This window comes from Sesamum indicum, linkage group LG11, assembly GCF_026168435.1.
Source record: "Sesamum indicum cultivar Baizhima isolate 11 linkage group LG11, ASM2616843v1, whole genome shotgun sequence".
NCBI lineage: Eukaryota > Viridiplantae > Streptophyta > Magnoliopsida > Lamiales > Pedaliaceae > Sesamum > Sesamum indicum.
In genome coordinates, this window is record NC_142667.1 from 9,792,963 (window position 1) to 9,815,654 (window position 22,692).

The following is a 22,692-nucleotide window of genomic DNA, read 5'->3' on the forward strand; positions in this document are numbered from 1 at the left end:
TGGATCATATCCTAATTATTATTTAAATTAAATCCCCATTTAATTAGTTAGCCCAACTAATTAACCCAAACTTGTGCTAAATTAGGAACTCCAACGATCTAATCGGCTCAAATTAAATATTTATTACTTGATTAACCTGGATAATTGATTTTAACAATTTAAAATAATTAATCTAGTGCCGTAAATTAATTATTGAATATTTCTCCATATTACATGCAATTAATGGATTTGTTTTCGATTTGGGTGGCATTATTGGTCCTACACGAATTAATATTAGAAATTTAGTCAAATAACTTTAAAAATTCGGCAATTTTCATCCTTTGTGGTCGGAAAATTGCATGTGACTTGTATACGACCAATAAAATTGCAATTTTAATCCTATAACTCAGGGGGTGTTAGCATTTTTAGTACTATAACTTAAAAAAGTTGATATTTTTGCTCCTACATGAATTTATTTGTAGGATAAAATTACAAGTAAACTGTAATTTGGCCAAAAAAAAAATTAAAATTTACCAATATTATAAAATTACAGAACTGAATTGTAAAAATTAATTTATACGGGATTAAAAATATCACTCTCTATAAATTACAGGACTAAAATTATAATTTTCCCATAATTGTCCAATCTTCAGATTGAAGTTTTAGGGCATGGACTTGGATCGATTTCCATCTTTGACCTTGAAACGCATGTATCTAATTTCAATCACGTGTTACTATTTTGAATGTAGGAAATTTCTTTCCCACTTGATCATCTAGTCATACCATGGACTTTAGCAACAACACATCCCCGGCAACCTGGATGTCCTCCCATCATCTCATTACCAGCAATGGATTCTTTTGTCGGAACTCACACGTGTTTATGCTACTTGGGACATAATTCCCACCACTATTATTGCACTAATTATGTAATTATGACACAAGGCTATTATAGAATGTAAAGTTTAAGAACTAATCATTACACTTTTGTGACTAAAGAGAAACCGCAACGCCAATTATACCTAAAAAGGCTCCCATGGAATTTTTTTTTTTAGTGACGTTCAATGAACTTGTTAATTAACTTTTTATTGATACGTACTAAAGTGTTTGCGTGTATAATTAATTAGCTATGAGATATGTCAATCGTCTTATAAACGTAATATCCATTGCAAGTCTTAACGAGTTATCGTTGATATACCTTCTTGAATGATTTTATGACATGAAACGAAAGAATCTAACTACACCATCGACATCTTATCCGCAATCCAACCCGTAGTATCTGTGATCTAATGATTTCAACCTTAGGATTTCCAAAAGGTGAACAAGTTGCTTAACAAGGATAGTTCCTCACGTTGATTCTATTACATTAGTACAAATACAAGCAGGATAAAATAATTCAAAGGGTTAATTATATTTTACCATCTGAATTATAATCGTTTTTGTACTTTGAAATCTAAACTCTTTTTTTGTGTGTGTATCAAATTACTATTTCAACTTTATAAAAGTTTGCACTCTGTCATTTATAACTATTTTTCTTTCAAGTTTTTTGTTGAAAAAATGTTGCATGCAATGCACATGTGATATTTAAGAGTAATGTGATATGGTATTTTTCACATATACACAGTGTGTAATGCTTTTTCGGCAGAAAAATCAACAAAAGAAGGTCATATATGGTGCAAAATTTACAAAATTAGATTGACAAGTGAAAACAAAATATGTATAAAAACGAGCATTGCTTGAATAGTAAAATGTAATTTACCCTCATCCAAATGCAATACTGCATGTAGCAAATCAACTTGTGTTTAACTTTCTTGTTATGGATGGGAAGCTTTTCAACATCATAAAATTGCAACTCTTTAATTCGCTATATTTTTTCGTCCCATGCATTATGGGATCTCGACAATAATCCTATAATTTTAAAAAGATCTCACTTTCAATTTTTTTTGCCAACTTTTATTAGGAAATAAACGGAAAAAACAACATGCAATTACCTGATCGCTTTCCTCCATTTTGATAACTACCATGTTGTTTAACGAAAATTGTAGGATGATTTAAATTGATACTTTTTGCAAGTTATGAGACTATTTTTGAGAATTCTGTAAATAATGAAACTGAAAATATATTGGGTCTAAGTAAGTTATGGGAGAAAATTGCAATTTCCCCCTGCAACAGTTACATTATCTATATATTAATTTATTTTTAGGGAAAATTATATTTTTGGTCCTATAATTGTAAGTCGTTAGCATTTTTAGTCTTGTAACTTACTTCATTTACACATTTAATCACTTTTTTTTGATAAAAATTTAGTCTTGTATTAACAGTTTTGGTCCCCTTCACACTTTAATATATAGATCTCATTTTTTTATCCTGTAACTATAGATCATTAGGGTCAAAATTTTCAACACAAGACTAAATTTGCCAAAAACTAACTGAACATGAGATGTTCAGTACTAAATTTGTCTAAAAAAGGACCAAATGTGTAAATTAAGTAAGTTACGTGATGAAAAATACTAACGACCTCAAGTTATAGGATGAAATATGTAATTTAATATGTACGATGAAGAATATATGGCAGGATTATTATAAAATAATAGATAGAGGATGATTTATATTAAGTGGAGTTGTATCAATCAAACTGTATATATATGAGAGCTATGAAAACGTATCCAAGTAGATCCTGAGAGATGAGGGCATGCAAGCAATGTTAAGGATGTTTGTTTACGTACCAGATTGATTCTTTTTTCCAGGAAGCAGGAGGAGACAAGGAACCAAATTCATCAAAATCTCGTAGTCTCCAAGTGGGGACAGTTTTAGGGTTTTTATGCCCTCAGAATCCATCTAACCATTTCTTTAAGTTATATTGTAGTACAATAGTATCTTCAAACGTGGTCTACCCTTTCTTTGTAGTTTCCGAGGACCCATTTCCAGCTGTAACCTTATTTTAATAAATATATATACATATTAGTTATTTATAGGCTTAATTGCATTTTAGTCCTCTAACAATAGCCTATTCGCATTTAGTCCTATAATTTATTAGGATCGTAGAGGGCTAGTTATTCACCTTTCTTAATTTCATGACTCCAGGACAAATTAATTTGGTAGGGAGATGACATCATTAAAAGAAATATGATTTTTTTTACTATGATCAATAATCATGGTTAAATATAAAAAATGCAGCGGATATTAATTAACTACGATTGTGCAACAATTTTTAGTCGTTATTTACATAAATGAGGCGAAAATATTTGTTACAGCTTAAAACTATGGTAAATATTTTGACCATGAGTAAAACTATGGTAAATATTGATTAATTTGATCAAAATTTAAGTTTTCTCATCGATTTTATCTGATCGCAGTAGATAGTATTGTTTAATATAATTTTTAAGCCATATTGATTTATAATATAGGAAATAATTAATTTTTTTGTAGTGCATGTGCCGGTTAAAAATTAATTAGAGAAACACATCTTATTAATTGAATTATGAAGATGTGGAAAGTGATGGCTAATGTAAGAAAAGGGGGCTATGTGGCATAAGTTGCCATGTCATACCTGCTTTCCATGTCATCAATTAAAAATCAGTCAATAAGATGTGTCTCCCCAATTTTTAACTGTCATATGCCGCTTTGAGGCCAATTTTGAAAGTTCTGCCAATTTTATCCTAAAATTATAAAATTAAAAGAGGTGAAGGACCATTTTACAATTTTAACAAATTATAAGACTAAAACATCTAATAATTATAATTATAGAACTAAAAATGTAATTAGTCTAAATATGCCTATAGGCTTCTCTTAGCAATATAATAATTTTAAATTCTCCTCGCAGGTTTGGTTGGGAAGAAAATCCTTTGCCATGGAGGAGCATGGATTAACATCAATATTTTAATTTCTGATAAAAAAAAAATAATACTAATTTATCTGTCCTTGATTGTTATGTAGGACTGGGTGGGGTTAGCTATCAGAAACAATCATTCAGAATTAAATAATTATTGAATCTTTTGATTCTTGATCAGTTGGATTTTCAAATTATTTTCCCGGCCTTGTATACAGAAGGATGACATGAACAAAATATTTCTTGAATTATTTGCATATTTTTATGATTGGAAAGTTGGTAAATTAACAAGCATATAGATATGGTGATCAACTTTCTTAATTTGGTATTTGTTTTTTTTTCCAATAATTTTAACCAGCTTGTTAAACAAGCTCCTTCCTCTAAAAATTTCAGTTGTTATGAAGGAATATCATTTAATTTTAATATTTTAATATATCCTCACGTGCAAACTTTCGACGTGAAACCTTCTATTTATAATGGGGGTCAATAAGATTGATTTAAATTAAAATCTTTTGTACGACCTGATTTTGATATTGATGTAGGGATATTTTTAGAGACCTTCAGAATACATTAGAGACTTTGAAGAATCTCAGGATCGATGAAGACCTCCAGACTTTTTTTTCCTACTAAGAACGGACCTTGAAGGAGTCAGAATATAAAGGACACCTGAAGGTATTCTGAGACCTCTGAACAATGAAAACAGAATGTCAGAATAGTATAACTGGTGCTATGGGCATTTTACATAATGCATAGTCCTGGTCCCCCTAGACAACTTCCTGTCATTATCCTACAGATATGTATGGCCCATTACACTCGTTGGATCAAGAATAGATTTAAGAGTGTATATGAACTCGTAAAATCCACCGGCACATATAAATATGGCTCTCCACCTCCAAATATAGGTCTGGTCACTTTGACTCCCATATATTCTCTAAACACTTCCTTGGATTCGGACTGACTTGAGCGTCGGAAAATCATTGCTGGAATCCCTTTCGGTTTGGCTCTAAAGTGCTTTTCTCTTGCAAGTTATCCCTACTTTCTGGAGATCATTCATATAGCTACTCCAGAGACCTGTACTACCCTTGACGAGCTAACAAATATCTCGTGCATTTCCTTGATACAACAGATTCTACATATGTTAAGTAACCATTTTCTCTAAAAGTCTAAACTATAAGAGAGAAAAATTATTTAATATTAATATCTTAACCCCGAGTCAATAACAAATGATGTAGGTAAGCATATAACATTAGTTGCAGATGAGGAGTTTGAATGGCTTATAAGCCCCAAGTCTTCTCTCCCTTGCAAGGTGCCTATTTCAGGACAAACTCGCATGAGGCTTATACGAAGTCAGAGCAGACAATACCTCGAGCAATGGGGCACTGATCGAGTTGCAAGCCACATTATTTGGCTCAGTCTGTGGGAACGAGGCCATGTACCTCTCCCAAGTCCCTCATCTAGGGTGCTGATGATGTAGCCGAGCATTCTGCATTGGTTGCAAACAACAAAGTTGAGTGGCTTATAAGCCCCAACGCCTATTCTCTATAGTGAGGCGCCTTTTCAGGACAAAAATGTGAGGCTTATATGAAATTAGAGCGGACAATACATTGCGCAACAAGACGTCGATCGAGTAGCAAACTGCACGATTTAAATATGAAATAATCATATTTCATCTTGTTTGGACTGAATTTGATATTATATATGTGAAATAATTATATTTAATTTAAAATTTTAAACTATTTGAGAAAAAAATATTTAATATTAATATTTTAATCCCAGTCAAGAGCAGAGTTGGAACAATGAGGCATTGTAGAGTTGACTAAAGACGTTAGCTCTTTTGTGTATATATATGTGTGTGATTTAATAAAAATGTGCGTTTGATTTTGAATTTTAGAAAAAATATTTCACATGTTACGTGTCGGCGTCGTGTTCACTTAACCTGTCAAAACGAAGTCTCTTTCAAACTAGTGATTGATGAAAAGGGTGAAAACAGAAATGATAAGTACCAAAAAAGAAGAAAAAGAAAAACTGCCCAAATTAATTGGTCAAATTAATAGGCGATTAGATGAGTTTATAAGCTTTTTTAAAATATTTTATAAAATATTTTACAATTAATAAGATGCTATATAGTATTTGGTAAATTTTTTAAAAAGAAATTTTATAAGTTTTAAAAATAAGATGTACGTTAAGAGCTTATCGGCTCCATTTTTTTTTAATATAAGAAATTATCAATTTATTTTTAAAATCTTAATAAATTCTTTCAAATTAATTATATTATTGTCATTATTTATTTATTGGGAAGAAAACTGACCAATTTTGTACCAAAGAATAGGCAAAAAGTTCATAAAATTCTAGCTCCCTGAACCATCTTTAAATATTATTGGTCAGTGAAAACCTGATTATAAAATTCTAGCAGTAGTTTTTGAGCTGCTAGCATGACCTTATATGAAGATGAATAACAATATATTTTAAGGAGACTGATAGGAATTATGTTTTTTTAATTATATATGTATATTAATATATTATTTATTTATATGAATTATATATATAAATAACAATATATAATTATATATTACACAATAGAAGCACGTTCCTCTCACCGTTGTAAGGAGGTAATTTTCTCTATTTTAAAAAATATAAAAAGATAATTTAATATTTTTTTATACGGTATTTTGCATATATGCCATATCACACAGAGTTTCTTGTATTTTTCCATATATATATAAATATAAGGTGAATAGCAATTTACCCCATTGTCATATTGAAAATGAGCATATTACCCCCTTATGAAAAAATATAGCAATTTGCCCCCCTGTACTTTTTGAAATGAAGCATTTACCTCCTTATACGGGTAGGTAAATTGCTTCATTTTAAAAAAACATAGGGAAGTAAATTGTTATATTTTAAAAAATACAGGGAGGTAAATCACTATTTTTTTCTCATAAGTGAGTAATTTGCTCATTTACGATATTACAAGAATTGCTTGCATTTTTCCCCATAAATATATATCAAGGACTAATCCTAAGAATGAAGCTGAAAGTTCTTTTGCTCAACCCAATCTCATCTTAATAAACTATTCCAATTAAGCTCACACGTACTATAATACCCACCACAATCTGTTAAATCATGAGAACCCATAATCATATATATTACTATCCAGAATCTGTCACAATATATATATATATATATATAGGAACTAAGGATCATTAATCTTTGAGAAGAATTTGAATGCATGAATCTTTCTTAACGACTTCAAAAGTTACAACGTCGTGTGATCTTAGACCCTCAGTGTGGGATGTCAAGACCTTTAATTTGCTGTGCATCATCAGCTGTACTTACGAACGACTCTTTTCTATATATGTCTCTGCATAAAATATATATTACAATTACAAGAATCTCATATCACATATTTTTATGGGATTAAGGTTGATTTGGTGTCTTCAGGATTATGTGGTGTCTCCAACACACACACCCATGTGGGTGTGTGTATTTTACGTAGACGACGCACAAACCTATGTGTTGGTAGGCAGCATCCTGATCTTAGGGATTGTTTTGCTAATATTTTGGGGTAATGCACACTGCACTTTTACATGTGCCCACAATCTACAATAGATATTGTATGGCAGTGTCCAATTAATATCGAATCCTTATCTTAGAGATTTCAAAAATCCAATGTCACCAACATAATCCCTTGTTTTCTTCTGTCTTTGCTCTAATATTGTGCTATCACACACACACATATATATATATATATTATGTATTAAAGGGATAACTTTGGTTTGCGTATAAAATAACTATTCATTCAGTTTCCATGGCAGATCCGTTGAGTCTCTTGTAAGTTTTCAGCAGTCTACTTTGCCGGGAAAATTGCATTTTACCTCCTACAAATTATATATCTATACTGTAATCTTGATTTTATTATTTTTTAACTTACCGTATCGTTTTCATAACTCCAAAAAAATTATAATTCAGTCCCAAATCTTAATTATGTTAAATTTTTAAAGAAAAAATCACATGCATGGCACGAGCTTTTTTAAGTCGGAGGGGCGTCACTGATGACGTTTCCGTAGAAAATTTTAATAAAATTAAAATTTGGGATTAAAATTATAAATTGCAACTAAAAGTTCCTTAAAAATGATATTGTAAAAGAACTAATTTGCGGGACGTAAAATATGTAATTATTCTTACTTTGTCATTATACATCTTGCTTTCAAGCATTGGTTGCTTCTGTGAAGGTCAATTAAGTAGGGATGGGGTTGGATTCACGTCAAATTCGGGCTGCATAAAGCCTGTTCCCCTTGGTATAGATTTTCAAATTAATTATAATTGAGTTTATACATATTATTGATTTTGACCTCGGCCATGCAATGTTTATTGGCTATAATTTTTATGAAGCTATCTCGCAAAAATATTTGTCATTGATATTATTTAACCATAGATAATAATAATTATTTATCATGACTTTTAGTTCATAGCAATTAAAATATAGGCAATAATAAAAAAATTCTCGTATATGGTTAAAAGTTAAAAAATATGACAAATATTAATTAACTACACTCACACAAAGACTATTAGCCGTTGTTTTTATAAGCAACACGAAATTACATCAGTTACAACTAAAAACTATAGCAAATGTTATGACTATAGTTAAAATCATGAAAAATATTAATTAATCATCGTCAAAACGTAATTTTTTGTTTTAATTTCATTTGACTATGACAAATAGTATTGATTTAGCGTTGATCTTGCTCGAATTTCATGACCTCAAAGGTTGACCTCTCGGCTAAGTGCTAACTTCACCAAGATCGAGTATTGGGTTCCTGAGAATGAAACAAGAACGTGAAGCTCGTCGGGTGTATCCCCAACAACGACCCTCCGACGCTCAAGTTAGTGGTGATCGAGGTAAAAATGTGTGATTAAGAGAAGATAGGTCGAAAAAGCGACGATTCGGTTACCTCAAAATATAGCGTCTTGGGGTATTTATAGGGTCTATGTGGATACTGTTGTATGGGCCACATATCAGCATCGTATTGGCAACCATCCTCAATCGGACGGTTCTCGTGCCGGGGTCTTCATGCATGGTTTGGATCGGGTCATGGGTTATCCAGCCCGCTTCTCAAGAGCGCACGGATCTGAAGCTGTGCAATGACTAAATTACCCTTCATTAAGAGTATTTTAGGTATTTTATATTAAAAAAGTGGATCTTACCCATCAAGCGTGACAATTGAGCTTTGGTCAATTACAACGTACGAAATAACTGAATTTTTTTTTTAGTGAACGATAATCTTCTAAAATTTTTAATACTTTCTAAATTATAAAATCAGTTAACTGGGGCGGGGAGGTCCAGACTCATTCGGTCTTGCTTTCACATGAATAAGATTCAGGTTTCTTTCCAACCCATAAAAAATTGTGCAAATCAACTTCAATTTTTGTTTTTTTTTTTTTGGGATAATTAATAATCCACTTTGAATCGACCGGTTTTGATCCATACTTTGAATTTAATATTCATCATTTCCATATATTAAAGTTCGTAACTAGTGTAGGAATTATATAAAGTTTTCGTACGTCGTATGAATACTTAACAATTATCCCATTCTAATGTATAATAATTATAATATACGGTCATATATATCTATAACGTAAACCAGTTGTGCTTGTTCCAATAAAATTCAACGTTTTTCTAGAAAAAAAAAAGAAAAAAGAAACAATTTCTGACTATAGAATAAAGAAACGAGAGGATTTCAGAGTATGGTGTGCAAAATTTGACCAAAGTTATGATTTGAAATAATTAATAATGTAAGGATGATGGATTGGAGACAACCTAACTGCTTTAATTTTTTATATGTGGGCATGAAAAATGTATGAGATATCAACATCATGTAGTTTGCTCAAGACCATGTTCCACATGTCGCTCTTACATCACTATGCAAATTTATATATATGATCATGAGATTTCATTGTTTGGAAGAAAACATGAATAAATAATTAATTAAAATTATGAGACTTGTCGTATTCTTGTGTTGTTTAAGGCACAGAGATGGAGTGATGACTAACGTAATAAACAATGACATTCTTTTGACTCTTTCAGCCCATTATGTTCTCATGAAATGTGTTTTTTAAGGTATGGCTACATATGTGCATGATACAATTATAGTTTAGTACAAAGGTCTGCGGAAACATAATTAGGGATAAGTATATTATCCTCCCCTGAGGTTTGGTGTAATTACGTCTAAATGTGGTTTGAAAAGTTACATTTAGTATTTCTGACGTTTGTTTTTGTTTAATAAATAGATTCGTTCGTTAGTCAAAATTTATAGAATTTGCTAATATCAACAAAAAAAAATTGAATAAAAGTTCATATTACCATTGTATAGGTCAAATAAATCTATTCCGATCAAACTACGTCTAAATGTGGGTTGAAAAGTTACATCTAGTATCTTTAATTTTTGTTTTCATTTAATAAATAGATTCGTTCGTTAGTCAAAATTTATAAAATTTGCTAATATCAACAAAAAATTAAAATTGAATAAAAGTTGATATTACCATCGATTGATTTATTACAGGTCAAATAAATTTATTCTGATCAAACTACTTTTATATATCTTTACGCGCAAATGCACATGAGCATGTACATTTTCATCTTTATAAAGATAATTTTGTTAAAAATGATTTTATTTAACCTATAATAAATCTGTAAGTCAATTAGGGTTAAATATGAATTTTTATTTTCATTTTTTTTGTTGATGTTAACAAATTCCATGAATTTTACTAACAGATGAAACTATTTGTTGGACAAAAACAAATGTCAAGGATATTATGTTTAATTTCTCAAATTTCAAAGGGTTTATTTATAATTACATCAAATCTCAAGAGAAGATGATATAATTATCTCAAATAATTAATTGTGATGAAAAGTTGTCATTACTACCCTCTGAGTTGCGATAAAAATTTGGGAAAATTGCAAAGATACCGTATGAATTTAGGTTAATTATACAAATACTCACTACCGTTTGTAAAATATCATATAAACTCTTTACATAATAGTTATAATTATAAGTACCTAAACTCGCTATTCAGTGACAAAATTTTACAAATATACCACAGGGTTAAAAAAATTACATCGACACCCTTAAGAGGGTGTGGTTTGTAATTTTACAAAGAATGTCGTTTGTGTAACTAGACTTGAAAATTCAACAAAATTTTCCATGATTGGAAGAAACATGCAAATGGGTCCGTCTCAACTCATTCCAACGGAAAAAAAAAAGCCGTCACAATGTTCTGCAACGGATGTGTCAAACCGTCGCAAATGTTAGATTATAATGAAAACACCATTTGCAAGTAAAATTACAAGGAAAAACTTTTTGAAAAAACGTGAAGCTCTTACAACACAATTTCCTACGCCGTCGCAGCGTTTCTCTTCGTTATTACATATAGGAAATTTGCAACAACATCAAAATCCTAAAACTAATATATATTTGATGTCTTCTTATTGGTAATCCCAATTTATTTTAGTTTCCAATTTTATGCATAATGTTATAATTTTTGTGAGACAAATAATATATATGTAAACCCCATAAGATGAGATTTGTCTAAAATTTCGAAAAAGAAATGCAAGCAATCGTTCTGTGATATTGTAAATGAGTAAATTATTTTTCTATAAAAGAATAGCAATTTAATTACATTCTTGTGTTTTTTAAAATACAAAAATTTACTCATATGTGTTTTTTAAAATGAAGCGATTTACCTCCTTAAACATAGCGTAAATTATTTCATTTCAAAAAGCACAAGAAGGAATATTATTATTATTATTTTATCATAGATGAATAATTTATTTATTTACATATATTACAGAGAGTAAATTGCATTAAAAAAAAAATAAGATCAATCGAGGGATAATATTCGTATAGTTTTTTCTAATTAATTATATAGTAGCAAGATCGTTACCAGAAGTTGTGCTACCACTCAAAGTAAACTCCTCGTCAGAAAAGTCAAAGCACTAATTATAAGATAGCAAACCAACATATATATATATATATATATATATATATATATATAGCACTTGAGAACACAAACATTTGCCATTAATTCCACTGCACGTCAAAGCCCATTTTTTATAGGCTACTTCATGCTCATATTAGTCGTAAACAATAATTATAAGCCAATTATATATATATAGGTAAATTATATTTTGCCATTTGAACTATACGCATCTTTATATTTTGGGATTTAAACTTTTTTTTTTGCGTCAACTTGTCATCTCAAACTTTACGAAATTTGCACTTTACCATGATTGTTTTTTTACTGATTTTTTTGCCGGAAAAACATATCATGTTGTAGATATGTGGAAAAGTATCACATCACATAACCCTTAAATATCACATGTGCAGTGGATGTGATTTTTTTTTATAAAAAATTTGGTGGAAAAATAGTTATAAATGGTAAAATATAAAATTTCATAAAGTTGAGATGGTGAATTAATAAAAAAAAAAATTAGATGTTAAAATGTAAAAACAGTCATAATTTGGATGGAAAAAAGTAATTTACCCTATATATATATCATAAAAAGATTAAGTATTTATAGGATTTGCGTGGATAACACAATATTATAAATTAATGGTTGCTTTTAATTGTTTCACTTTTACCCTATATTTGGATCTTGAATTTTAAAGATAAAAATATTGAATGAAGCTTTTGCATATATACTTCAAATAATCTAACCTTTTTTTTTAAAAAAAAATGATTATTGGGTTTAAATTTAATGTCTGATATAGGCAAGTGTCCCACATCGATTGCAAATAAAGAGTTTCAAAGGTGTATAAACCTTCTTTTCCTGATGAGACGTCTTTTTGAAAATCAAACTGTGAAACTCATAAAAGGTCAGAGCCGATAACACCTCAACACTGATAGCATTGCACCCTACATTGTTGCATCATCTATAGAAATGAAGTCATGTGCACATTCCAATTGGAGGCTGATGGTGTAGGCAATTGTCTTACATCGATTGCAAACGAGCAACTTGGAGGCTTGTAAGCCCAAAAGCCTCCTCTCAACAAGACGCCCTTTCGGACCTACTTGGTGAAAAATAAATAATATCTTGTACAATGGAACACTGAAAAAATAACTTCCCCCCAAAAAAAAACACCAAAAGATGAATATTTCGGTGCAGGAATGAAGAACATCAAAATATAGTGAAGGGATCAAAAAAACATGTAAAGTAAGTTTAATAACTTGGAACAACATAGATTTATTAGATGAATCTCCAAATTAAAGCTCCATAATATAAAATAAAAACTCTAGAATTGAATTGCGAACTACGTGCAGTCATTTTTAGTCTTGTTGGAATTCAAATTGACAGTAAAATCTAATAACTTTTAAAAATTAACACATGAAAGGGAGAATTCACCATAAAAGGCGAGGATGAAAACGAATTATGTCGCCAAGACAATAAATGCACCCCTTAGTTTATATATAATTAGCTCCAGGGAACTTGGAGAGAAAAGAATGAGAGAGAAATGAAAAGAAAATAAGAAATAAAAAAAAAACACTCTACTATAAATATTGATAATTAAGTCGATTCGTTTAAATCGAATCATTTATTTAAATTGTATCATTAGACATTTTTATTTCCACTCGTATCATCAATATATATATATATATATATATATATATATGATTTATTTTTCGACTGCATTTAGGTGGTAAAAAAAACAGTTTATGTTGAAAGTTAAAAATGATTAGGGGTTGGAAGTGACATAATGAGAAAGTTTGGAGATGAGACAGGGCTGTCTCAATGATATGGTTTAGAGGCATAATGAGATTTGATGATTTGGTTTTTGTAATTGCGTGAGTTCACATGTTTTAAGAAATAAAAACGGATGATTCTCAGCTGCACTTTCCACCACACTAACAACTCATAAAATATGACCCACAAATCATGCGTGGAACAGCTTGATTAGACTTAGTGCATGGCAACATTTCTTTTCCTATATTATTATTATTATTATCAACAATTGCTGTTTTCTTGACGTAAACAGTGAGATCTAGAAGCCCTTTACGTCAAGGGTAGTATTTTTAGTTTCATATCAATTCATTTTCATAATTTAGTTTTGTAATTTTATAATTTTAGTTTTTTTTTTTGGTTAATTTGATTAGAAAATTGAACGTGATTTGTACACCAGGACTAGAAATGCTGACTATGTCCCCTAAGTTACAGGATAAAATTGTAATTTAATTATATCGTGTGCAATTTTGTCTGCCAATTTGGTTGAAAAAAGATGAAAATTGCCCAGATTTTAAAGTCACAGAACTAAATTGGGAAAATCAATTCGTGCAAGACTTAAAATGCCACTCCCATAAAGTAGAGAACTAAAATTTTATTTTTCCCTATACATATTCTGCATAAACGAGTTTAATATAAAAAATTATGATAAATTCAATACTATTAATCATGATCAAATAAATTAAATAAAACTTTAGGTTTTGATTATAGACATTAGAGAGTGTTATGCGTCGTAAATTTAAGTAACCAATGATTGATAAATTTTGAATTTATGAATTAATATATAATTGGAAGTGAAATCTTTCTGTGGTTACTAGTCCGAGAATATCTTTTAACCCTTGAGACAATCCCCACACGTTTGCTACAGGATTTGTGCAATCTTAAATCTCTTTATTATGTTGGACCTAATATTTATATATTTGCATAATAATTAGATGCTTTTTCTCAATAATTGCGTCATAGTAAACACCTTTAAAGATACTAATTAAATACATAGATTAATTAGTATATATGATGCAAACTTGTAATTAATTAATTAATATAGTAATCCAAACTTGTGGTCCCTGATCCCTGATTCAATACCCAACAAATTTACAAGAGATTTTAACCAAAATTGCACTAGAATTTAATTAAAATTAATAAAGTAAAAACCTTGAAACACGTGAGAGCAGATTACTTTTCAACTTTGAGGATTCTATAATTAATAATCAATTACTTTTTAAGAAATCTTGATGGTATTCATATGAGAATTGAGATCCACCGAATATATGACGATGATTATTTATTATAAATAACTAAATAGCAATAACGCCACACTCGATGCGTATATAACGAATAAATTAAATATTTTGCTACATGTATTATCATAAAAGATAATTTAAAATTTATATATTTGAATTTTTGTCCCGTAAAATTGTATTTTATGAAGATCGTTAACGACATTTGTGTTTATTTCTTTAAAATGTTTTTAAAAAGAGTCGGGCTTTTCTTAGACGTAAAACTTCATAAAAGTTCGAGGGCTGATCAAAAGTTACATTGTAAATAAATAAATAAAAAGTAAAATAATAGATAGAAACTAGGTGAGATATCAAAATATAGTATTTCCTAATTTCTCTTAATAATAGAGTATATATAATTTTAAAATTTGAGCACAATTAGGGTTAGTACTGCATTTGGTAGAATTATTTTATATAATTCTGGCTGCATGGAACGTGTAGTGAGGGCGCGTGGGTTAGGTTAGAAATCTTGAGGGCAAACATTATCGCATATTTTATGAGTTAAAATCAGAGGACAATCCTTTTCAAAGCCCCATACTCTCTTTTTTTTTTGGTCTAAATCATTAATGAGCAAAGAGAAAGAATATATAATAGCAAGGGATTTCATGGAAGTTGTCAAAACGAGCTAGAACAGGATATTAAAATCCCAAGAATAGTATATAAACAGAATGAATCACACAAAATCTACACACAATCAGATCCAGCGATGCAATAATTACTGAGTGCAAAGTGTTGACAGCTTAAAAGGGTGTCCAGAAGATCTCTCTCTGATCCCATAGCAGTTCATCATCAATCAGAGTTTCTTGATTCACAGCTTTAAGGAGAGGGGAAAGAAAAGCTGGGGTTTTAGTTAAACAGAAACAAACACAGAGAACACACACTAGAGGAAGATGGGAAGCAACTATTTTGGTGAGCAGAACTACTTAGGTAACAGTGAAAGGGGTGCTGCAGGACTGTCGTCGTCGTCTTCGTCATCGTCAAGAAAAGGTAAAAAGGGCAGTTCCGATAAGCCTAAGCAGCCGCAGAGGGGACTTGGGGTTGCGCAGCTTGAGAAGATTAGGTTGCATAGTCAACTGGGCTGCGGTTACCTTCCTCCTGTTCATAACCCTTATGCCTCAAGTTTCAGTCAGGTAGATTGAGAATTTTCTGACAGTTTTTACTTATGTTTTGGTGATTTGGCAAAGGTTGTTTTGTCTCACTGGTGAATGGAATTAACTACAGGAGGATATCAGGCTGCAGACAGCTTATTCGTCGTCGTCGTCCTCTTTCTCCTATTCATCGTCGTCGTCTGCACCTTCTTATGGCTTTCAAGGACACCATGGAGTCGTGGTATGAAGCGTTCTTCTTGTCCTGATTAAGATATTGAGATGATGAACATAATCACTAGAAGTTTGCAGATGAACATTAATTTCTCCAAGTGTTTTATTAATCCTGGGAATTTGGTCTTGAATCTGTTTCTTATGTTAAGAATTGGTGATTTGTGCCCGCATTAATCTTGCATACCTATAAGAGCTTGTAACCCTAGACATGATTTGTCAAGAACTTCTTAAAGGCGAGGCCAAGAGGGACTGGAATATTATTGACTTTTGCTCTTCAGAATTGGTCTTTTTCGATCCATTTTAAGTCGAATTTGGAAACTAGTAGTGTATTGTTACTATAATCGAAGGGAAATTGATCTTGAAAGTAACATATATATCTCTGATTACTTGTGTGTTTGCTGTAATGCTTTCGACATGCCAAGATACTACAACTACTGAAACTTAAAAGATTTATGGTTGTTTCAGATGGGCTTGCAAGAATTGGATAGGGCAAATATCACATATACAGATTCCCAATCCAGCAGTATTGCAAGGTTAGTCTGATGATGTCTTCCGACACTACAAGAAATTATACTGCAATCAGCATCGATAGCATGATTTCTTGTAGTGTAATAACTTGGATTTTATTCCCATTTTGATCATATATTTCAGCATAATTCCACTAGTTTCCTACCCAATAAGGCAGACGTTTCTGATAAATTTCTGTGCTTAAACCAGGTGGCATCCGGGCAATGCCGGCTTTGGGGCTCAACAATTTGTGGAGCCAAGCATGACTAGATCCTTCTTCGAATCAGGTGTCGAGGTACATGTACATATATATATACTCTCAACCAAACACGTTGCCGTTGTTGTATAAGTAGGAAACTATTGATGAAACCGGTGATAACGTTGTTGTTTTTGCTCTCGTTCGATTGTTTAGGGCTCACTCAATAAGAAGAACAAGAATGACTGGAACAATTTGATGGTCTCATCGAGTAGTCAGACGAACTCCGACAGCTCTCAAGAAATAGATTTGGAGCTCAGACTCTCACTTTAAACTGCTTCATGGCCTTCATTGTTCAACTTAGCCCTGTGGGAATATTTCCTGCTTATTACATTTGTAAGTTGAGCATGAATCTTGAGAAATCAAAACTAGTAAATCTGCACAAGTTTATATATGAAAACTTGATGTACTTGTTTTACAGTTGCAATTGCAAAGATTGGCCCTGTGATTGAACTTGACATGGTATAATATATATATCCAATGAATCTTAATTATCTATATAGCTTTTATATACATATATAGCACATTAACTTCTTCAGCTGTATGTGTAAGCATGCACGAATCTATGCAATAATTAATATGTTCAACAGTTTTTCACTATGATTTGACTACACAATTGTTTTTATACCAAAGTTAGGTCCGATCAAACTTAATCAATTATAAGTAAGTATGATCCATTTGCATGCGATTGCAATTTTAGTCCTGTAATTACTAATTATGATCATTTGATGTGTTAGTCCCTCTTTACGTTTTTTTATTTATCGAATTCAGAACAGAATTGACCCGACTTTTCCCTTGTTTGCCGAATTTCTTCCTAGATGGCAAGGAATGAAATATATGTGTCACTCATGTGATTGTTTAAAATTAGGACAAATCATTCTATTGGTTGATATTGTGTTCTTTTTTGCATGAGAATGGCATTAATCAGCCAAATCAACCAATAGGATGATTTGCCCCAATTTAAATAGTAATTAACATGAGTGGCACTTGCTAATAAGACCTAATTTAATTGGTGAAGCTGAAACCTCATAATGTTAAAGGTCATGGATTTGAACCCCACCTTATGCGTGGAATGTTGTTTCTACTGTATAGTATGTGTTGGTTAGATTTAGTTTATTTGATATTATTGATCAGGGTATGATTGTTGTAATGATCTTTGTTAGATATTGATATTTGACAGGAATAAATGCAATCGATTTATTTCAATTATTAATAATCCATCGCTCTTATTTCAAAAACATGAGTGGCGCATGCCACTTTCTGGCCATCTGGCATGAAATCTGACAAACACAGAAAAAATCCTACCAAATCTATCCTAAATCCGCGAAACAAAAAAAACGTACCAGGCTGAATTACAACCCAAATAAATTATAGGACTAAAATCCAAAATTGTCAAAATTACAGAATTAAAAATGCAATCTCCCTAAACCGTATACCAATCACATTGAAAATATATTATACCTGCCATCAAATCAAATCAATCCAGATCTGACAAGACCTATCAATTTAAGTTAGAATTTCCCAAACTATACACTGCATGAAATTAACACATATATATGTCCCACATAGATAAACACACTGTGCAATGCACCTGAATTGCTGGATTAAATATGTTCCATCTGTTGAAACATATATCTTCACATATATATAGATAAAAAACCTTTAACAATTATTAACTTTGAACCATATAATTATATAATAGGATTGTGTGATGATTGAGGTCTCAAACTGCAGTTTTAATATATGAATGAAAAGTTGAACAAATCCTCTTGTTAGAAAAGGAAATCAATAGGCTAGCTAGCTAGCAGCATGCAATATATATATATTAATACTGCTTGTTGATGGAACAGTTAAGAAGCTGATTCTTTGTATTATTGGATCACACAATCTTCTCAAATCCTTGATATATATTCTCTTTGTTTCTTGGAGGGAAAAAGAAAACAGTGACAGAGATGCTTTTTACATTCCTCCTGTCCAAGGAAAAACAGACAGAAACGAGGACAACCCCAGGTTTTGTTTCAGTCTTTCATCCATGATGTTCTAGAAAACCTTAGCCAATAATTGTGTTTCTTTTGAAGTGCAAAAAAAGAAAAAAAGAAGAAGATATGAGACCCTTTTGATGCTTGTGTAGAATATTAAAGAAGGTTATAAGAAATTTAGCTTATATTCCGCCGTTTCATTTTCATCTCATTCTTTATCCTGTCATTGAAATCCAAAATTTATAATGCATGGATACGGACAAGATACGGAGCGGACACGGCAACACAAAACATATAAAAAAATTAGGATACGACACGGTACTGATATAGTTATATATAATATATATTTTTAATATATAGTATCAATTTCTCATAAAATTAAAATATGCAATATAATAATATCAAGATAAAATATAAAATAGGATGAACTGCAATTTACCCCTTATGATATGTGAAATTAGCAAATAAACTCCTATGAAAAAAGAATTAGCAAATTAATCCCTGCGTTTGAAAAAAAATGAAGCAAATTACCCCCTATCAATGGTTTAGATAGGGGGTAATCTGCTTTATTTTTCAAAATATATAGGAATAATTTGCTATTTTATTTTTTCACATAGAACTTTTGTTATTTCTCATATCACATGGGAGTAAATTGCATTTTTTCCTAAACAACTACACAATTAATAAAAATCAAAAGGGCTGATGAACTAATAAACGAATATAGAATTAATACATAATTATATATATATATATGATAATTATATAAATATGGTAATTTTATGTATGTATAAATTTATTTTTTAACTTATTGGTTTAATAAATAAGTAAAATTAAGATAAAATCAGTCACAAGTATTTTAGGATTACAAAATAAAAAGAGCTCGATGAACACGTAAATTAGAATTAGACAAATGGTGATTTGTCATTTAAAAATCTCTTTATTTTTTTCACAAAGTAAGTTTTGTTAGGATAAAATGGATTTTTCACACTTAAAAAACAAATGCCATAGGGATTTTTAAAGGTTTTAATATTTTAGATAATTGATATGGGGTAGATACTTTAGGAATAATCATCATATTTAATCCTAAAAAAATTAGATGAAAATTTAATTGCATCTGACGAATTGAATTTATTATTTAATAATAATTAGAATGAGAGGTGTCGATAATTTTTCAAAGTATTTTTAATTTTTTAAACTTTTAACCCTCCAAAATTGGGCAAAAGTGATCCGACCCGCCCATTTGGCAAAGCCTGGCAGTCAGATTCAGGAATATGATGGGCACCTACATAGATGAATTTGAAGTTTTGCTTTCTTGCATTGAATTTTAATTACGGAAGAGAGATGGTGGTGAAAGATGTAGAGAAGATGGTGGCAGTAGGCCTCGTTTGGGGGGCAACGAACGCCCTCATGCGCAAAGGAGCAGTCATATGGGACCAAGCTCTCAAATCTACACCTCGAACAAACACGCCCATCAAGAAGTGGCTCAACCTTCTCTTGATTTGGCAGTACACCGTGCCTTTCCTAATTAATCTCTCTGCCTCGGCTATTTTCTTTGCCATTTTGAGTGACACGCCCATTTCTTTAGCTGTGCCCGTGACCAATGCAACTACCTTCGCCGCCACTGCTGTGTTCGGGATGATTCTTGGAGAAGAAACCCGTGTTGGGCTTGCCTTGTTTGGTACCCTTCTTATTATTTTTGGTGTCTATATTTGTGTCATGTGATCATGCTATGAATGTTATACTAATGAAGGTGTTGATTCATTTCTATCAAATGTGGGGTTTATCTTGGTTTGTTGGATGTAAGGTGCTTGCTGAAATGACCCTCTGAATATTGAGAACTGAAATAGAGTTTGAGTGCTGTCATATAAGTGAAAAGGTGAAGAGCAAGTTACTGTTTCTGAAGGTTTTTGTCTTTCGCACTGCTTGAACTTTCTGATGTTCTTGCAAAATGGGTATTTATGTATTCATAGTCTCTCATCATTGGTAATTGAACACGAAGTGTCTGCTAGGTGATGATCGTGTCTCTCAAGATTATGTATAGAGTATGAAGGAGCTCATGTAATTAACTAAAGCATAATGAGCAGGAAAAGCAACATTACATTTTCGAAATTCTGCTCCTGATTTGTGTTTTTGGTTGGGAAAACGTAAGGGTTATGAGAAAAAAACAGAAGAAGCTGGCGTTTTTGTTTTCTTACTTATGAGCTTTATTACTTTTCCTGGCATTCTAGACATAGGTTCCTCGTAATCATGTTGATTCAAAGTATTTGAGATTTTTACCCAATGGTACTATTTCTGTGGACCTTACTGTGATTTTGATTCTTACATTTAAGCAAGAATAACAGATAATGACAGGTCCAACCTTTTCCTTTATTGTGGAAAAAATGAATGCAAGAAATTCACAACCTTTTTCATAATTAAGGCTGATGCTGCCTCAGTGGGGGTTTGCGGGCCTTTAACCATTTATTAGTAGGGATGGAAGGAAAATTTTGCTCTTAACTACATACAAATTATGTGGAAAAAGTGTACCATCTAACCCACTGGATTGCTAGTCAGTCACAGTTGTAATGTTCCTTTGTTTTCTTCTTTGAAGTTCTTTGTCCTACTGCTTGTGGAATGTGTTTCTTGACATCCTTCATTTTAGAAGTAGCTGCGCCATTAGCTTCTTGATGGATGCGGTTGATTGTCATGTAAAGATGCAAACTATGCCTTATTTTGTGAAGAATCAGATCAAGATCCCATGAGCCCCTATAAAAAGCCTGTAGACATTTAATTGCATATATCGATTCCAAATTTGATCTATATCAGTCTAGTCAGTGTTTCTCTCAATTCAGCAAAAATACTTTTTAGATTCATATCCAAATCCCAAAGAAGGCAAACATTACATGTCCTACGACATCTCCCTGTAGAAACCACCAAGAAGTTATACAAAATGGACTACGTCATCCAAGTCTACTTCTGCTTATCGCCCATTCCTGATGAAGTTGGGAGATGACCTGTTGACGTGCGAAATGGTTATCTGGAGTTTGTTTGGTTTCCTCTATGGTTTCTAGCATTCCTTTGTAGTGAAAACCAGGAAAAGAATTTATTACATGACAAGCCTTTTTGTAAAATTGCCAACAGAATATCTATACTAGAAAGGAAACTCAAATGTATCCTCTGGCTATTGATATATGGAGACATAACTTTGCTGCAGCATATCTCCACTCTGCCCTCAATCAAACGATGTAAGAACTCTGCTAACTTTTCCACTCCATGCAAAATTCTACGGGCTAATATTTTTGGTTAATAATTAGTTTAGCTTTCATCGACTTTTTAGTCCCTCATAATTTGGTTTTAAAGAAAAACAGCCATTGCCTGGAACACCTTTAAGCTGAAAGGAAATGCTCACGTGCAATACAGATAAGCGTTGTAGAACAATCAAACTTTGTTGGCATTAAAGTTGAACCTTTTGCAGTTTTAGTCCTTGGTACGTGTGTATCTCTGACTAGCAATTAATAGAGAGTTGAGGACGAGGACCGCATTTGTCCTAAATTTGAATTGTTGTGACTAACTTTGAGGTGTATTGGACCACAAGGACTGAAATTTAATTAGTGTCAACTGACAAGTACAAGGGATGAAAAAATGTAATTACCTATCCCCCTCAATGTTTTCATTTCTTCTCTATGTAAATCCAGGTTCAAGTTGTCAATCTTCTATTTGATAAAATGCGCGGAAAACTGCTCATGGATGTTGTTGAATGATTAGAAACTGAAATTTGATTTCACCTAAGTTAGT

At 31.5% G+C, this 22,692-nt stretch overlaps 2 protein-coding genes across 2 annotated transcripts; both read left to right on the plus strand.

The window, feature by feature from the left end:
* Window positions 1–15,442: 15,442 nt before the first annotated feature.
* Window positions 15,443–17,392, plus strand: LOC105173813 (protein SPEAR1). Its single transcript, XM_011095692.3, has 5 exons — window positions 15,443–15,987; window positions 16,079–16,186; window positions 16,642–16,709; window positions 16,894–16,978; window positions 17,096–17,392. Exons 1-5 carry the CDS (start codon window positions 15,748–15,750, stop codon window positions 17,210–17,212), a joined length of 618 nt encoding a protein of 205 aa, XP_011093994.1. The 5' UTR covers window positions 15,443–15,747; the 3' UTR covers window positions 17,213–17,392.
* A 2,754-nt stretch (window positions 17,393–20,146) lies between these two features.
* On the plus strand, window positions 20,147–20,820 carry LOC105173536 (uncharacterized). The gene has a single exon (XM_011095316.3). It carries the CDS (start codon window positions 20,209–20,211, stop codon window positions 20,638–20,640), a length of 432 nt encoding a protein of 143 aa, XP_011093618.1. The 5' UTR covers window positions 20,147–20,208; the 3' UTR covers window positions 20,641–20,820.
* Window positions 20,821–22,692: the final 1,872 nt, after the last annotated feature.